Genomic DNA, 19,936 nt, shown 5'->3' with positions numbered 1-19,936 from the left:
ATGAGAAAATTATCCATTCGACATCCTCAACTTGGCAGCCATTATTCATGCATTGAAGATCTAGCAACATTATTTGTACGGTGTCCCTTGTGAGGTCTTCATCGACCACCGGAGTCTATAACATCTGTTCAAACAGAAAGATCTTAACTTGCAGCAGTGGAGATGGTTAGAATTTCTTATGGACTATAATATCACCATTCGATATCATCCCGGGAAGGCCAATGTGGTGGTCCATGCCTTGATTAGAAAGACGGTTAGCATATCTACCGGCAGCGAAGAGGCCATTAGCATGGGATGATCATGCCTTAGCCAACCAGTTTCTTGGATTGGATATTTCGAAGCCCAGTGGAGTTCTTGCCTACGTGGTTTTTCGGTCTTCTCTATATGATCGTATCAGAGAGTGTCAGTATGACGACCCCTATTTGCTTGTCCTCAAGGACATGATTTAGCACCGCGATGCCAAGGAGGTTTCTATTGGGGATGAGGTGTTTTGCGGATGCATGTGTTCCCAATGTAGATGGGTTGTGTGCGTTGATTCTTTAAGAGGCCCACAGTTCATGGTACTCCATTCATTCGACTGCCACTAAGATGTATCAGCATTTGAGGCATCACTATTGGTGGAGGAGAATGAAGAAAGACATAGTGGAGTATGTAGCTTGGTGCCTAAATTATCAGCAGGTGAAGTATGAACATCGACGGTCGGGTGGTTTGCTTCAGCGACTTGAGATTCCTGAGTGGAAATGGGAGCGTGTCACCATGGACTTCATTGTTGGTCTCCCACAAGCTCAGAAGAGATTTGACGTGGTATGGGTGATTGTGGACAGGTTGACCAAGTCGGCTCATTTTATTCCAGTAGTCACTACCTATTCTTCAGAGTAGCTGTCTCAGGTTTATATCCCTAAGATTGTCCGACTTCATGGCGTACTAGTATCAATCATCTCTAACCAGGGTTCACAGTTCATATCATATTTCTAAAGAGCTATATAATGGGAGTTAGACATACAGATTGAGTTGAGTACAATGTTTCACCCTTTGACAGACGGACAATTGGAGCGCACTATTCAAATATTGGAGGATATGCTTTGAGCATGTGTAATGAATTTCGGGGGTACTTGGGATTGGTTCTTGCCACTTACGAAGTTTGCCTACAATGACAACTACCAATCGAGTATTCAGATGATACCTTATGAGGCCTTATATGGGCGACGATGTCATTATCCAGTTGGGTGGTTTGAGTCAGGAGTGGCTAAGTTATTAGGCACATATTTGGTTTGAGTTGCTTTGGAGAAGGTCAAGATAATCCTAGATCGGCTTCGTTTAACCCAATATAGATAGAAAAGTTATGTGGATTGGAAGGTCCACGATGTTGCATTCATGGTTGGAGAGTGAGTCTTGCTCCAATTTTCACCTATGAAGGGTTTGATGAAGTTCAGGAAGAAGGGAAAGTTGGGTCCTAGGTATATAAGACCTTTTGAAATCCTTGAGAAGATTGGGAAGGTGGCCTACAAACTTGCTTTTCCACCTAGTTTATCTACGGTTCATCTGGTGTTCCATGTCTCTATGCTCCAGAAGTATGATGGTGATCTTTCTCATGTTCTAGTCTTCAACACAATCCAATTGGACGAGGATTTGACTTATATTGAGGAGCATGTGGCTATCTTGGACAGACAGGTCCAAAAATTGAAATCAAAGAATATTGCTTCAGGAAAGGTTCAATGGAGGTGTCATCTGATCGAGAAGGTGACCTGGGAGACCAAGCACGACTTGCGGAGTCATTATCCTCATCTATTCACCACTGCAGGTATGTCCTTATGCACGTTCAGGGACGAAAATTTGTTTTAAGAGGGGGAGAATGTAACGACACGATCGGCCATTTTGTGTAATTTCACCTCGTTACCCTTTTTATTGATTCATACATGTGTGTTTATGATTTTATAAATGGAGAGGTCAGTTAGTTTTATTCCGGGAAGCTTTCAAATTGATTTGGACCCTTTGATTATAGATTTAGAAGTTTAAATTAGAAATGTTGACCAAACTTTACCTTTTCTGAAAATGACCCAAAAATTGTATTTTTATGGCTCCAATAACGTCATATTATGATTTCGGACTTAGGATTATGCCCAGAATTGATTTTGGAAGTTCGTAGGTTAATTTATGTCAATTTGCCAAAATTTGGCAATATAAAGTTGAAAGGTTTGACCGTAGGTCAACTTTTAGTTATCGAGCTCTGAATTTGATTTTGGGACATGGAATAGGTCTGTTATGGTATTTAGAACTTGTGTACAAAATTTGGTGTCGGTTGGAGTTGAATTTGTAGGATTCGGAAGTTTAGTTGTAACTTTAGAAAATCTTAACTTTACTTTGAAATTCATGCGTTTTCGTATTCGATTCATAGTTTTAGATGTTATTTTTGTATTTTGATCACGCGAGCAAGTTCATATGATATTTTTAAACTTTTGTGGATGTTTGGTTTGGAGCCCTGAGGGCTTGGGTGAGTTTCAGACATGTATTATTGTTTTCGGTCGAAAACCAAAAAACTGGTGCGCAGCAGCCTCCGGTATCGCATTTGCGAACACTATGTTCGCAATTGCGAGCTTAGTAGGGAGCCTCAAGTGTCACAATTGTGATGCCAGGTTCACAATTTGTGAAGTGGTCTAGGATCTTAGGTAGTTCGCATTTGCAACAAATATGTTGCTTTTGCGAGGGCAGCATGGTTCACAATTGCGAACCCATCTTCGTATTTGCGAAGAGCTTCCCAGGCCTATCAGTGCTGCAATTGCGAACCCATATCGCAATTGCAATAATTGCAGCGGGACATAAGGGCTGAAAGTCAAGATTTTATCTTTCATTCTCTCATTTTTGAACCCTAGACTCAGTAGAAGGCAATCTTGAGAGAGGATTTTCACCTACAAACCTTAGGTAAGTGATTCTAATCTATTTCTAAACATATTCCCTCAACATATCTTATATTTTAACATCAAAATCAAGTGAATCAAAGTGAAAAATTTTGCAACTTTATTAACTTTTTGAAAACTAAGAAATTGAGTTTTGAGAATCGATTTTGAAACCAATCACATATATGAACTAATGGGGTCATTGGTAGTCGGAATTTACCCGAACCTTCCTGTCAGCATAACTCTTTTGTCTCGACTGCGCTGTACGAAGCCTCTCCTGAACGAAACCTATCCTAAATCACCTTCACCTTTTCTAAAGCATCCTGCACCAAGTCTGTCCCCAATAGCCTAGCCTCACCTGGATCAAACAAACCAACTGGAGATCTATACCGCCTCCCATACAAAGCCTCATATGGAGCCATCTGAATACTCGACTGGTAGCTGTTGTTATATGCAAACTCTGCGAGTGGTAGAAACTGATCCCATGACCCTCCGAAATCAATGACACAAGCATGCAATATGTCCTCCAATATCTGAATAGTGCGCTCGGACTATCCGTCTGTCTGAGGGTGAAAAGCTATGCTCAACTCAACCTGAGCACCTAACTCTCGCTGCACAGACCTCCAAAACTACAAAGTAAACTAAGTGCCCCTATCCGAAATGATGGAAACTGGGACTCCATGCAAATGAACAATCTCCCGGATATAGATCTCTGCCAACCGCTATGAAGAATAGGTAGTACACATAAGAATGAAGTGCACAGACTTGGTCAGTCGATCCACAATCACCCAAATAGCATCGAACTTCTTCAAAGTCCGTGGGAGCCCAACTACAAAGTCCATGGTGATCCGCTCCCACTTCCACTCTAGAATATCCATCTGCTGAAACAATCCACCCGGTCTCTTATGCTCATATTTCACCTGCTAACAATTGAGACATCGAGCTACAAATCCCACAATTTCCTTCTTCATTCTCCTCCACCAATAATGCTGTCTCAGATCCTGATACATCTTCGCAACACCCGGATGAATGGAATATCGCGAGCTATGGGCCTCCTCCAGAATCAACTCCCAAAGCCGATATACATTAGGCACACAAATCCGGCCCTGCATCCTCAGCACCCCATCATCACCAATAGTCACATCTCTGGCATCATCATGCCGAACCCTGTCCTTAAGGACAAGCAAATAAGGATCATCATACCGGCGCTCTCTAATGCGATCATATAAGGAAGACCGAGAAATCACACAAGCCAAAACTCGACTGGGCTCCGAAATATCTAACCTCACGAACCGATTGGCCAAGGCCTGAACATCAACTACAAGAGGTCTCTCCCCAACTGGAATATATGCCAAACTCCCCATACTCACTGTCTTTTGGCTCAAAGCATCGGCCACCATATTGACCTTCCCCGGATGGTACAAGATAGTAATATCATAACCCTTTAGCAACTCCAACCATCTCCGCTGCCTCAAATTGAGATCCTTTTGCTTGAATTTGTGCTGGAGGCTACGATGATCAGTAAACACCTCACAAGACATACCATACAAATAATGCCTCCAAATCTTCAATGCGTGAACAATGACAGCCAACTCCAAATCATGAACAAGGTAGTTCTTCTCATGGGGCTTCAAATGGCGAGAAGCATAAGAAATGACTCTACCCTCCTGCATCAATACACACCTAATACCAACTCTCGAAGCATCACAATACACGGTATATGAACCTGAAGCTGATGGCAAAAATATCACTAGAGTTGTGGCCAAGATTGTCTTGAGCTTCTAAAAGCTCTCCTCACACTCATCCGACCATACAAATGAAGCACCCTTCTGAGTCAACTTGGTAAAGGGCGATGCGATAGAAGAGAATCCCGGAACAAACCGGCGGTAATAACTTGCCAAACCAAGAAAGCTGTGAATCTCTGTGGTTGAGGACGGTCTGGGCCAACTCTGAATCGCCTCTATCTTCTTCGGATCAACCTGAATATCCTCACTGGATACCACGTGCCCCAAGAAAGCCACTAAACTAAGCGAAAACTCACACTTGGAGAATTTTGCATAAAGCTTCTCCTCCCTCAATTTCTGCAACATAAACCTCAAATGCTCTGCGTGCTCCTTATGACTACGCGAATACACCAGAATATCATCAATGAAAACTATGATAAACAAGTCAAGATAAGGTCGGAACATGCTGTTTATCAAATGCATGAATGTTGTTGGGGCATTGGTCAGCCCAAAAGATATTACCAAGAACTCATAATGACCATATCGGGTCCTGAAAGCTGTCTTAAGAATATCCGAGTCCCTGATCTTTAACTGATGATAACCTGAACGGAGATCAATCTTGGAGAACACTCTCGCTCCTTGAAGCTGATTGAATAGATCATCAATACGAGCAAAAGATACTTTTTCTTAATTGTTACTTTGTTCAACTGCCTATAATCAATGCACATCCTCATAGTGCTATCCTTCTTCTTCACAAATAGAACCGGCACACCCCAAGGTGACACACTAGGCTGAATGGACCCCTTATCAAGGAGTTCCTGAAGCTGCTCTTTTAAGTCATTCATTTCCGCTGGTGCCATACGATACAACGAAATAGAAATGGGTTGAGTGCCTGGCACCAGGTTAATACCAAAATCAATATCCTTGTTCGGTGGCATGCCCAGTAGGTCTGCAAGAAACACATCGGGAAAATCCCTCACAACTGGAACAGAATCAATATTGGGAGTCTCCGCATCGACATCCCTCACAAAGGCTAAATACAAAAGACAACACTTCCCAACCATACGCTGGGTGAAATTACCCTACTAGAAACATAATCAGTGGAACCTCGCCACTCAATCTATGGCACACCCGGCATAGCCAATGTCACTGTCTTAGCATGACAGTCCAAAATAGCACGACACGGAGATAGCCAATTCATGCCCAAAATGACATCAAAATCCACCATATATAACAACAAGAGATCCACTCGGGTCTTTAGACCCCCAATAGTTACCACACACGACCGGTACACACGGTCTACAATAACAGTATCACCCACAGGAGTAGATACATGAATAGGTGAAACAAGAGACTCACGGGGTGTATCCAAATAATTAGCAAAGTGTGATGACACATAAAAAAGGTGGAACTGAGATCAAATAATACAGAAACATCTCTGTGGAAGACTGAGACAATAGCTGTAATAACAGAATCAGAAGCAATAACATCAGGTCTAGCTAGAAGTGCATAGAAATGGGCCTGACCGCCACCTGGTCGACCTCCCCCTCTAGGGCGACCCCTAACTGACTGACCTCCACTCATAGCTGGCTGGGTGGGTGGTGGTAAAGTAAGTGGTGCTGAAGACGATGACTAACTCCTCTACTGAGATGAACCTGCACGACGATGAGGACATTGCCTCCATATATGACCTATCTATCCACACTCATAGCAACTCCCGGATGTTGGGGACGGGGACTGAAGGGAACATCTAGAACCGAAATGACTAGTAGATGCACCTGGCATAGAAAAGCCCTGAACTGATAGAGCACGGGATGAACTCTAAGCTGGAAGGGCACTAAGTGATGACTGGCCCTGATGAGAACTGTGAGAACTATGACCCGATGATGCCCTACGATAACCTAGGCGAGCTGGCTGAGCATGCCTGAATGGACGACCTCTGCCGTGTTGAAACTGACCTCTCGAAGGAGCACCACCGTAACTACCAGATCCTCTCGGCCTCTCGGCCTCCTTCTCATCTCGCTCCTGGCGACGAACTGACTCAATCCCACGAGCAATGTCCACAACCTCCTCAAAAGTAGCACCGAACACCCTCTCCCTGGTTATGAGAATATGAAGCTGATAAGTGAGGCCATCCACAAGACTCTTAATCCTCTCTCTATCTGTTGGAACCAACCAAATAGCATGACGAGCTAACTCGGAAAACCTCATCTCATACTACGTCACAGTCATATCTCCCAGACGCAACCACTCAAACTGCCTGTGCAGCTCCTCTCTGCGAGACTACGGCACATACTTCTCCAGAAAAAGAACAGAGAACTACTGCCAGGTAAGGGGTGCTGCACCAACAGGCCTACACCTCTCATAAGCCTCCCACCAACTGAAGGCAGCTCCAGAAAACTAAAATGTAATGAAAGCAACCCCACTGGTCTCCAGAATACCCGATGTGCGAAGAATCCGCTGACACTTGTCCTCGCCCTCTGCACCATTGAAAGTCGGAGGCTGAAGTCTACCAAACCTCTCCAACCTACGCTGCTCATCCTCTGGCATGGCAGGAGCTATATAGTCCTGAACATCTGCAACCGGCTGGGCTGGATGTGCCCTCGGTGTCTGAAGTCCCTGCATGACCTGCTCATGTGTGCGAGCGACGGGAGTCTGAGTGCCTTCCCCAGCCTGAGAAGTAGCTGCGACTGTAGTAACTGAGACCGCCTGAGCTAGGCCAGTGCATATTGATAGAATCTGAGCCAAGGCCTCCTGAAGACCCGAAATCATAATGGGCACAGCTGGTGCCTGAGCTGGTACTGCTGGAGCGTCCACAACTAGAACCTAATCCAGAACCGGGGTGGCTGGTGGATCTACAGATGATGCCCTAGCTATTGTGCGGGCCACACCCCTACCCCTACCATGACCACGACCCCTCGTCCTCTAGTGGCCACAACTGGTGGTAATGGTGGTCGTCCATCTTGATTGGTAGCACGTGTCCTCACCATCTTTGAGAGAATAGAATAACGGAAGTTTAATACTCGGATCAACAGATTCGCATGACAAGAATTTCAAGAATGTGAAGTTATTCCTAAAGGTTTTGCAGCCTCTCAAGGATAAATACAGATGTCTCTGTACCAATCCGCAAGACTCTACTAAACATGCTCATGACTCGTTAGACTTATGTAACCTAGGCTCTGATACCAACGTGTCACGGCCCTAAACCCAAACCCGGTCGTGATGGCACCTCTCGTGAAGATAAGGCTAGCCGACACACACCCAATTCATTTTTAAGCAATTAAGATAATACAAATTAATTCTTTAAAATAATAATAATAATCCAAAAATAAAGGTTAATACAATTTGTGGAATAGACATAGCCTGACATTGGGGTGTCACCAGTCATGAGCCATTACTTGCCGTTTATAACAGAAAGAGTCTATATAGTCTATTACAGAACATAAGATAAGAGAAAATAAGATAGGGGGAGAAGCACTGGGCTGCGAACGCCAAGCTGCTACCTAATGAATCTCTGAATCCGCCTGAGCTGGAAGCAATCAACACTCGCTAGCGAGACCTGAAGCTCTTGATCCTGCACACAGGGTGCAGGGAATAAAGTGAGTACTCCAACTCAGTGAGTAATAACAATAAATGAAGACTGAGCGATAAGAAATCATGTAAAAGAACATCAACATGCTATAAAGAAGCAGTATAAAACCAGTAAAAGCAATGAAACAATGAAAACATATAAAGACACCTTAGTTTAGAAGAAGCTTCTTTAAAACACCTTTTTAACAATTAAAAAATTACATGAAAAGCAGCTAGAACAAATAAACACATAAAATCCGCCCCCCCCGGGCACAATGTCAACAGAATCCACCCCTCGGGCAATATCATGGAACAACACCAGCCCCTCGGGTTATATCTCATATCACAATGGGTACACGTGCTCACTGGGGGTGTAGAGACTCCAGGAGGGGCCCCTTACGGCCCAAGCACAATATCATGCCATCTTGTGGCATAATCAATAGGCTCTCGGCCTCATATCAACAAGCCACCTCGTGGCGTAGAATCTCAGGCCCTCAGCCTCATAATCATAAATCAGTGTATCCTCACAACACAGGCCCTCGGCCTTACCCAGTCAGAATCTCATAAGCCACTCGGGCAGCAGTAAAACATGATGCTCAGCTCAAATTATTATTTAGAATATCATTTAATATATTAAAGAAGAGTAAACATGACCAAGTTCTGAAAACAGTAGAATATAGCATGACTGAGTACAAGTATAAAGTCAAAACAATGAAAAAATATCAGTAAAAATTCCCTAAGGGTTCAAATAGTTGGCACGATGCCCAAATATGGTATTTAGCCCAAAACATGGTGATAGTAAACAGTTTTCAATCAAATACGCGGTAAATCAGTCATTCGGGATGGACTAAGTCACAATCCCCAACGGTACACGACCCAATGCTCATCATCTAGCATGTGTGTCACCTTAATATAGCACAACGATGTGTAATCTGGGGTTTCATACCCTCAGGACAACATTTATAATTATTACTCACCTCTATCCGGTCCAATCTCTAGCCCACGATGCCCTTGCCTCTCGAATCGACCTCTGGATGCTCCAAATCTAACCAAAATCAGTGCAAAATCATCAAAATATGCTAAGGGAACAAAACTCACTCGAAAGAAATCAAATTACAACACAAATCCCGAAATTGGCCAAACCCGACCCCGGGCCCACGTCTCGGATTCCGATAAAAATTATATCAATAGACTCCTTATCACTCCCCGAGTTCATTCATTTTAAAAGCATCAAATTCAAACTACAAACGACCCCTCAAATCCCAAATTTTAGATCTCCAATTACAAGCCCTAGTTCTTCAATATTAGGCTTAAATTCCATGATTAATTAGGTAGAGTTCACATTAGGATCGAGTATTAATGTTACATCTCGCGTTTCCGTACGATAAAATTTCTTTTTTAGTTAACCGATGTAGACTCGGTGATGAAATCAACTTGACGTTAACGTACTTATGTTATTTATAACAAGCGATAAAGAAGTGTCATGCAGGATAACAAGTAAACGAATTAAAGAAAACGAGTTTCGTTGCATGTGGCCAATTTGGGATAAAATACGGGTCGAGCGATAATACCCGATAATTATGAACTAGTACCATGCAAGGTACTATTTGACCAAGGTAGTATAATATATAAAGTATATATGAAGTATTTTAAAAATAAATAAAATTTTGAGTAATTTTTAGTAATTTTTAAATTATGCGGGTAATTGATTAATTACCGAATAATAGAACATTACCCAGTTAACTAATAAGTGGATAAAAATTTATAAAATATATCCCTTTAAAATGTGGCAAAAAGCCACCATGATAAAAATGACTCATTAGTTATCATGCCATTTGGCAATGTAAGGACATTTATATGCCATGTAGCTACTCAGAGTTATATTAAAAATCTAACAAACATAAGACTTCTTTATTCCTTCTTAGGTTCAAGTACATGAAAAGATCAGAAACCTTTCCTTTATATAAAAGATGGGGAAAAACGTTAAAATACTTTCAAAGTCTCAATCCCAAGACATTGAAATTGGATCCTAAGTCTTTCTTAAGTAATGTAGTCTTGGTCACTCCAAAAATCAAGGATGCCTTGTCTCTTAATTTGAAAAATTCAAGAACAGTTTTAAGGCATTCGTTCAATACATCAACAAGCAAGAAGCTTGAGCTTTCGTTCATCAATTTCAAAACGCTAAAGCTTAATCCGATTTTTGAGTTCTAAGTTCGATTCACGAAGGTTTCCAACAGATATTATACAAAGGTTTTCTTACTCCAGGCATGTTAAGGCTAAGCTTTTCCTTCATTTTAGCATGATATCATAATTACACAAGTTTGATAACGAGGCATAGAGAAAAATTCATATCCCGGAATTTATGTATATTTTGCTAGCCTCACAAATTACATATATTTTCCTAGTTTTGTTAGTTACCATATTATTCTTATCGAGACTGCATATTCAGTTGAGTATTTCCTTCTTTCGATCAAGAGAGCAGAGAATTTATAAATACAGTATTAAAGTATTTTCATTACCATCGAGCTATAATCAATGGGCAACCTCTGATCAGATGGTAAGTTATATACCGAGTCTGTTGTGGCCGAACACCTATGAGCGAGACCAGTTGGTCGAGATACAAAGCCTAGTATGGTCGAGCGCCTATGAGCGAGCCTACTACGACAGAGCAGTTTATATATATATCGAGCCTTATAGGGCCGGACAACTATTTTACTCACTATATTGAGATAGTTGAGTCAATATCAGTAGATGAGCATATCTTCAGATTTTCTTTGACTCCCAGTTGTTTTCAGTTATTATATTATTATCAGTTCAGTTTCAGCTTCGGTATATTGCCTTACATACTCAGTACATTATTTTGCACTGACGTCCCTTTCTGGGGGTGCTGCATTTCATGCATGCAGGTTCAGACAGATAGACAGGTAGACCTCCTTAAAAGGTGTTGTCCGAGTTTAGCTTTATCGGTAAGCTCCCCTTCTTTCGGAGTTGCCGAGTCTAGTAGTGTGGTGTATATCTTGTGTATATATATAGATAGGTTATGGGCAAGTCGGGGCCCTATTCCGATCACAGTATATCTATCAGTAGAGACTTGTAGACATATCCTGTCGGTTAGTACAATATGCTGGGCTTGTAGGACCTGTACGTATATTTTGTTGGCTTGTTAGTTGTAGTACGGCCCAGCTTTATGTTGACATTAGTCAGCGTTAGTCTCCGTTTAGTTTTATATTTTCTATCGCATATTATCTTATAATGTGGCCCATAGCCAAAGTATGACATTACACGTCTAGAGTCTCTTAGTCGCAAGTGGTACAAAAGGATAGATGAGGCACTACGTGCCGGTCTCGCCCCCGAGCTCGGGGCGTGACAAAGTGATATCAGAGCAGTTCTGTCCTAGGGAGTCTTCAAGCCGTGTCTAGTAGAATCTTATTTATGGGTGTGTTGTGCACCACACTTATAATAGATAGGAGGCTATAGGACATATAGGATCTTATCCTCTCTTCTTATCTTAGATCGTGCGATATAAGCATTCATGTTCCTAACGATGTGTTACGTTTTTAGCGATGCCTCCGAAGACTACAACCGCTAGCATGGGTCAAAAGGCTACGAAGGTGTTAGAAAGAGAGATAAGTTATACCATGGATTCAAACCTATCGAAGATCATAGGTTCTATTGAGCATGAACCATTCGAGGATCCATATGAGTCATCCGTTCGAGCTGTTTCGATCACTCTGGCAGTAGATGGGGTGAGAGACGTTTCGACCTCACCAAGGCCCTTAGTTTCATTATCACAACCCGTTGATCAGGGTATGAGTATGAGGGGAGTAGTGCATGGATTGGCACAACTGTGATTCCCTCAGGCTCAAAATTATGTCAAGGTATTTGCGGACACCAGCTCTTCTTGCGATTCCAGATAGTCCACAGTCTTGGGAGTCCGTCAATCAAGGTTCGTCGGTATATGTTATGGGATGCGCAGAGGAAGAAGATAGTAGTCGGTCCAAGAGGAGGAAGTTAACTGATAAGGACATGAAGATTCCACTTCAAAGTGTGTCCGATCGATGCTCTCATATAGGATGAGGCAAGGACCCTCTACTATAGACGTCCTCCAAGTGTTAGTTTTGGTTGATGAGTTCCATCTCTTCTCGGAATATTACCAAGTCAGGGTTCTAAATGTGTTTGGTTATTTTATGAGGACGTAGAGAGCCCCACCCCGACTTGTATATATTATGGTTATGCCTACTTAGAGGTTTTGCAGACATTATTCTGTATATAGTTTTGGGTATGACATGTCTATGGCCTAGTCGACCCCTATGTATATAAACCTTTTTGTAAATTAGTTCTGCAAGTTATGTTTTAATATTGTTACTTATATATATGGATGTGTCCTGAAATGGCCCGTGATAGATTTGATAATGAACAAGGATAAGATACATGGTGTTCGGTTGGGAAGGACTTGATATTATAATAGGTGTGGATTAATTGGCCTTTTGTTATGTTGACATCAAGTGTATATCAAAGATGGTTTGATTTCAGCTTCCAGGAGAGTCTGTTTTAATGGAAAGGTAATACCACATCGCCAAGAGGTAAATTTATTTTCTATCTCAAGGCAAGGAAGATAATCATAAAGGACTACATTTATCGCTTAGTTCGGGTTTGGGATGTGGAAGTAGAGTTATTAAATATTCAATTCTTTCCTGTATTTAATAAGTTTCCCGATGTTTTTCCCGATGAGCTTCTGGGTCTTCTGCCAGAGCAAGAAATTGAGTTTGTCATTGACCTACTATCAGATACTCGTCTGATATATATATATATATATATATATATATATATATATATATATATATATATATATATATATTCCCCCAATAGAATGGCCCCTACAGGGCTATAAGAATTAAAGGAACAACTAAGGGACTTGCTTGAAAAATGTTTTATTAGACCTAGTACGTCACCGTGGGGAGCACCTGTTTTGTTTGTAAGAAAGATGGTTCCTTACGAATTTGTATTGATTATAGGCAGCTGAATAAGGTGACGATCAAGAATAAGTACCTGCTCCAGAAAATTGATGATTTATTTGATCAATTGGAAGGTGCCAAGTATTTCTCAAAGACAGACTTGAGGTTCGGGTACCATCAGGTAAGGGTTAAGGATGAAGATATTCCGAAGACAGCATTCAGGACTAGATATGGGCACTTTGAGTTTGGGGTTATGTCGTTCGGTCTAACCAATGCCCCAACAGTATCCATGGACTCAATGAACCGTGTGTTCAGACCCTTTTAAAGATCTGTTCATAATCATATTTATCGACAATATATATATATTGGTATATTCTAGTTTAGAGGCTGAGCATGCAGATCACTTGCGTACTGTACTCAAAGTTCTACAAAAAGGGAAGTTGTATGCAAAACTCCCTAAATATGAATTCTGGTTGAACTCTGTAGCTCTCCTTGGGCATATTATTTCGGGTAAAGACATCCGAGTGGATATTCAATAGACTGAGGCAGTGAAGACTTTGCCTAGACCACAACACTGATGAAGGTTAGTAGCTTCTACGTTTGGCAGGTTATTACAAGAAACTTGTAACGAAATTTTATTCTCTTCAAAGCACCTTTGACCAAAGTGGTATGTGGTGTCTTGCTTGATGTTCCGGAATAACTTAAGAAAATCTATGGTGCAAGCAAGTTAAAGAAAGGTTGCTTATAAATATAAATAGATATGTGTAGGTCGCAAGCTAAAGTATGGTAGAGCGACAAGGTTCTAGGAGGAGAGGAAGAAGGATAAGAAAAGATAGTAAAAAGGTAAAAAGAATGGATAAGTCCTTGGGGTTAAGCTTATAAGAGAGCTGATGGTTTCTCTAAATTATAGAAGGCTCAATATAGCCTGAATGAACTCAAAGGAGTCTAAGACTAGTAACATTTGGAATAGATACTACCCTGGTAGTGGAGTAAGGGCGTAGGATAAAGTTTGGGCCTTCGAAGAGGGGAATTTCATGAACTATGAAAGATTAAAATACCCATATAAGTTAACTCAGAAGGGAGCCAAGTTCTAATGGACTGATGCTTGCGAACGAAGTTCCCAGGCATTGAGGGACAGATTAACTTCAACATCGGTTCTAACGCTCCCAGAAGGGACCGATGGTTATGTTATCTATTGTGACGCCTCGGGCAGTGGGTTGGGTTGTGTACTGATGCAGCATGGTAAGGTTATAGCTTATTCTTCTAAACAATTAAGTGTCACACCTCCTTTTTTACCTATACCCCCGTAAAGGGTGTATAAGGGAGTTTTTCCAATTAAAGGACAATCGAAACGAGATTATTTTATTTAAAAATTCAGAGTCTCCACTTGGGATAATTTATGGTATCCCAAGTCACCAGTTCAAATCCCGAATCGAGGAAAAGATTGACTCTGTATTACAGTCCGCGAACCAGAAATCCGGGTAAGGAATTCTTTTAACCCAGGAGAAGGTGTTAGGCACTCCCGAGTTCCGTGGTTCTAGCACGGTCGCTCAACTGTTATATTTGGCTTAATTATCTAATTTTAGTACATGTTTCAGCCTATGGTGCAATTTTAACTTTTTAACCGCTTTTGTTCAATTAATTTTAAGAAAAATTCAACGTTATCAAAAATACGTCTAGAACCACATCACATAAATGCACCCATGGTCCGCAACATATTTTATCTAACATTGTTGAGATTTGGATTTGGGTCACATAAATGCGCACCCGAATTTAGGATTGCGTATCACAACTATGTCACGGGAACCGTACCCGTAGCTATGATAATTTTATTATAACGCGCTTAAAGCAACTAGCGCATCTAATTATTTTCCTAATCTTTGAGGTTGTTGTAATGCCAAATTTATCAACAAGATATTATTGGGGCAAATAGGTTAGCTAACATGATGTATTACTTGGCTAGATTCCTTATGGTCCAAGGCCTACCTTATGGCCCATTCTTATTCATTGTCAAGAAAGAAATAATTCCAATTTTCCACCTACTGATTAAAAGTATTTATTCAAGAACCCGAGACTAAATGCATCACAATCGAAATAAAAACTAATTAAAACAAATTAAATGAAAACTAAGACATGCTAATCACAAATTAACCAACACGCGCACCGAGCTATTATAACACATTAAAATGAGAATGAAAAGTGAGAAATGAACCTTTATTGATGAGCCAAGTCGAAAATTGCAAATTAATCGGGCTAAACAAGCAACAATTTTTGGACCGAAACAACGAAATTGCGAACCGAAACCTCGAATCGACACCGGAACACTCGAAATCCAAATCGAAATTCTAGCTAAAAATCACGTGTAAGGTACTTTAAGCCATTATTTCTTTCTTCTGTTCCAATAAAGGACGAAATTGTTCAACAGGAGATGTAATTTTTTGGAAATCTCAAAGATGCAATCTGCACATTAGCTCCAGTCACTATATTAGGCTTATCAAAAGGTTTTCCCTTTTGCTTTTCTTCTTGCCTGCCATTTGCGTTTTGGTAGATGAAGACATTTTATTGGGTGGTGTTATCATATTTTCAAATCAGATCTTGGGGAAGGGAAAATGGCAAGCTTTTCTTGGATTTTTTGTCCAGAATGGGGTTTGGCTCCTGTTTTTTAGGGGCGTAAGAGTTGCGGCGCCTCCTCCTTTTGCATTTTCGGTCAGCTTTTTTTGTCTTCTCTTTTTTGTGTGTATTTCCTTTGTTGATTTAGGCTTTAGCTCCCTTGTATATGTCTAGGTCTATTTTCAGCTCTAAAGTTTTTCTAAGTTTTTTGGGAAGAAGAAAGAGCTCTAGCGGCTGACTATGCTAAGTGTAGTCTAGGGTTATTTTAAGACTAGTTTTGGTTATATAGATGGGTTTTTAGGTTAAGGGGTATGGGCCTAGAACTTATGGGCTTGAAAATTATGGGTTAGGCCCAAAAATTAGGCTTAAAAAATGGGCCGCTCGAGCCCAAGTTTTATTCTTTCCCTGCGAACGAGATTAAAAATACGGTCCCATTTATTAATTAATCCTACTATTCAAATAATTACTAAACTAAAACTAACCATTAAAACAAACCTTTTTTTGGTATTTTCAAATATCATATTAAAATAAAAATACGATACTATTTTCGTATTTTTTTTAAAGATTTTTTTAAAATTAAAAATGACCACAAAACATTAATGAACCTATTTTTGTGATTTTTTGTTTTCTTGTAATAAAATAAAGTAAAAGAGTCAAAATTACTTAAAATATCTATATTATGCCTAAATTAAGTTCACGCGCTAAAATATGAAAGTCTTGGGGAGGGTCAAAAATCACATGTCTACAGCTGCCCCTCTTTGACTGAAAACGCGAAGAGTTTTTAGACAAAGAACGACTAGACAGGTTTTTAACCCGACCCTTATTTGGAGAGACTAAAACTAAGAGAGAGGGGAATGTGACTGAGCCCTGGTATCTGAACTGCCAACATATCCTTGGCTATAAAGGAATCAGGCCACGTGTAGTTCAGTGATGAGTGAGATGACGGAGTATGCCGAGGTGGAGATCCGGTCGAGGTGTCGTTCTGCTGAGTTTCCGGTCCGCGATTCCTGTTATTACATCAAAAATCAAATGAAAAAGACTAACTAGGCCTTTCAACTACGAGTTACAAGATTCCTATCTATAAGTCTTTTGAAGCTTGATCTTAAGTCTTGAATGGTTCTTCATGCAGACTTTAGATTTGAACCTTGGCGTTTGTTAGCTGCAGGTGCTAGCTCGTTCTTCTTCAGCTTTTTGGGTCAAGACCGGACCTGTAGTGCTTGTGACTTCCACCATGTCTTAAGCAGTTCACATCCTCCATCAACTTCTGCATTTGGATTAACTTCTTGCCCTTCTCCTTTTTCTTTATTGTGACTAACTTCTGTTGATCACCTCGGACTGTTGACTCACATTTTTGCCGCGAGCTCCTTTTGTTGCTAACTTGAATTGTAATTTGAGTTACTTTTCCTTTCTCCAGGTGGATACCTGATTGTTGAACTCAAATTGTACTTTGAGATGCTTTCCTTTTCTCCAAGTGGACGCCTGACTGCTGAAGTTGAATTGTATTCCCCTGCTCTCCAGGTGGGCTCCTGACTGCTGAACTTGAACGTATTCCCTTGCTCTCCAGGTGGGCGCCTGATTGCATGAACTTGAATTGTATTCCCTTGCTCTCCAGGTGGGCGCCTGACTTCAACAAAATATACAAAACAAAGAAAAGTTTCTGCCCCAGTTTGGGTATCTGGACACATATGTAAGTGTAAAACGAACCGCATTACCAAATATCAATAAGTACTTGAAAGCTAAAACGTGAGTTATACTCCCTTGTTCTCTAGGTGGACTCCTGATTGCTGACTTGAAACGTATTCCCTGCTCTTCAGGTGGGCTCCTGACTGCTAACTTGAATGTATTCCCTGCTCTCCAGGCGGGCTCCTGACTGCTAAACTTGAATGTATTCCCTGCTCTTCAGGCGGGCTCCTGACTGTTGAACTTGAATGTATTCCCTGCTCTCCAGGCGGGCTCCTGACTTCAACAAAATAGACAAAACAAAGAAAAATTTTCTGCCCCAGTTTGGGTATCTAGGCGCATATGTAAGTTTAAAACGAACCACATTGCCAAATATCAAAAAGAACTTAAAAGCTAAAACTTGAATTGTACTCCCTTGTTCTCAAGGCAGGATCCTGATTGCTGACTTGAAATGTATTCCCTGCTCTCCAGCCGGGTTCCTGACTGCTGATTTGAAATGTATTCCCTGCTCTCTAGGCGGGCTCCTCACTACTGATTTTAAATGTATTTCCTGCTCTCCAGGCGGACTCCTGACTGCTGATTTGAAATGTATTCTCTGCTCTCTAGGCGGGCTCCTGACTGCTGATTTGAAATGTATTCCCTGCTCTCCAGGCGGGCTCCTGACTGCTGGTTTGAAATGTATTCCCTGCTCTCCAGGCGGGCTCTTGACTGCTGACTTGAATGTATTCCCTGCTCTCCAGGCGGGCTCCTGACTGCTGATTTGAAATGTATTCCCTGCTCTCTAGGCGGGCTCCTGACTGCTGGTTTGAAATGTATTCCCTGCTCTCCAGGCAGGCTCCTGACTGCTGACTTGAAATGCATTCCCTGCTCGCCAGGCGGGCTCCTGACTACTGACTTGAATGTATTCACTGCTCTCCAGGCGGGCTCCTGACTTCGACAAAATAGACAAAAGCAAAGAAAATTTTTATGCCCCAGTTTGGTAGCTGGGCACATATGTGAGTGTTAAACTGAATCATATTACTAAGAATTTGAAAGCTAGGTCCCATTATCCAGGGGGTCCTGACAACTCTTAACTAAACGACAATTTTAAATCTAAGCTATATGTTTTAAATGCATGACTTCCGCTAAATCTTGTTATCTAAGAAGGTCTTAAACTACTCCCCATTATCTAGGAGGGTCCTGACAACTCTTAACTAAACGACAATTTTAAATCTAAGTCATATCTTCTAAAGGTGTTACTTCCGTTAAATCTTGTTATGCAAGCCAGTTTTAAACTACGTCCCATTATCCAGGAGGGTCCTGAAAATTAAAAGTCATGTTTTATCTTAAGAGTGACAATTTCACGGCTAAATTATATTACCCTACAACAGAACTTACTCTAAACCTTGTTATCCAATGGAAATCCTAAAGCTAGGTCCCGTTATTCAGGAGGGTCCTGAAAACTCCTAATTGAATCCTATCTCAAACATGTAAACTTTGAAGACTACTTATGTTCCTTTGGGGCGCACTTATGCTAGATCTTGCTACTCATAATTGTTTTGAATTTTAAACTAAATCCCATTTTCTAGGAGGGTCCTGAGAGTTTACGGTCAAACCTGTCTGGTGCTTGCTTTTCCTTGCGGAGGGTTTCTCCGAAACAAACGAAATTTTCTGCCCCTGTTTCAAATCAAAGAAAAATCTTGTCAGTTTAAAAATATGGTGGTTGGTTTGTGGCCATAACTTTGAGGGCGATTGCTCCTCCACTTCCCATGATAACTTTGACTTCGAACCGAAGACCTTGCTAACCACTTTCTTTGTCATCCTTATCAAAGAAAATACCTCTTCTCTGTTCAGACCCAATACCCTCTATCTGTTGCATTGCTTCATGAACTGATATTTACCAACCTTTGTGTTTTACCGAAAATACCTTTGATTCGTCCACCTAACACCCTCTATCTGTTGCATCGTGCTCTTGTGTTGATATGTACTGCACCTTTGTATTTCTCATGAATTCCAAATCAGGTTAATTGCCATCCACTTAGTGCGCATGCTTTTTTTCCTGACTTAAATTACTGGCCTTGGCCTTGAAGTCTACTGTTCCCTCACATTGTCACGATAACTTTGATTTCTGCTTGGAAGACCTCGCTTGTCACTGGTTAACCACTTTCTTTGTTGATCTTATCACAGAGAATACCTTTGACCCGTTCACCCAACATCCTCTATCTGTTTCACTGTTCACGAATTGAAATATACCAAACCTTTGTATTTCTCATGGACCCCAAAGCACGTTGATTGTTACTAACTCAATGCGCTTGTTGTTCTTTCCTGACTTATGACACTGATGTGCTGGCCAGATCCCGTTTTGTGCAATTGGAAAGCTGATGGCAAATTTTAAAGTCATTTCTCACTTATTCTGACCAAACGGACTCAAGAAGAAGAAGTAAACAAGACAAAAGGAACAGAGTAAAGGACAAAAGAAAGAGATGATCCCTAACAAGAAAACTACAAAGTAGTAACCTATCAG

The 19,936-nt window shown here is 41.1% G+C and overlaps 1 protein-coding gene and 1 long non-coding RNA gene across 2 annotated transcripts; one reads left to right on the top strand and one right to left on the bottom strand.

Annotated features, from left to right (window-relative positions):
* The first annotated feature begins 588 nt into the window (after window positions 1-588).
* Window positions 589-1,842, top strand: LOC138870469 (uncharacterized). The gene is made up of 2 exons (XM_070148274.1): window positions 589-824; window positions 1,434-1,842. The coding sequence occupies exons 1-2, from the start codon at window positions 589-591 to the stop codon at window positions 1,840-1,842; spliced, it is 645 nt and encodes a 214-aa protein (XP_070004375.1).
* A 6,289-nt stretch (window positions 1,843-8,131) lies between these two features.
* Window positions 8,132-15,973, bottom strand: LOC138872189 (uncharacterized). The gene is made up of 3 exons (XR_011400644.1): window positions 15,356-15,973; window positions 9,166-9,233; window positions 8,132-8,192 (listed from the first exon to the last, which is right to left on the bottom strand). It is a non-coding gene; the product is annotated as an uncharacterized lncRNA (long non-coding RNA).
* Between the last annotated feature and the right edge of the window lie 3,963 nt (window positions 15,974-19,936).

The sequence above is a fragment of the Nicotiana sylvestris genome, chromosome 6 (assembly GCF_000393655.2).
Source record: "Nicotiana sylvestris chromosome 6, ASM39365v2, whole genome shotgun sequence".
Taxonomy (NCBI): domain Eukaryota; kingdom Viridiplantae; phylum Streptophyta; class Magnoliopsida; order Solanales; family Solanaceae; genus Nicotiana; species Nicotiana sylvestris.
The sequence above is the reverse complement of the archived record's forward strand: the minus strand, read 5'-3'. Positions and strand labels throughout refer to the sequence as shown.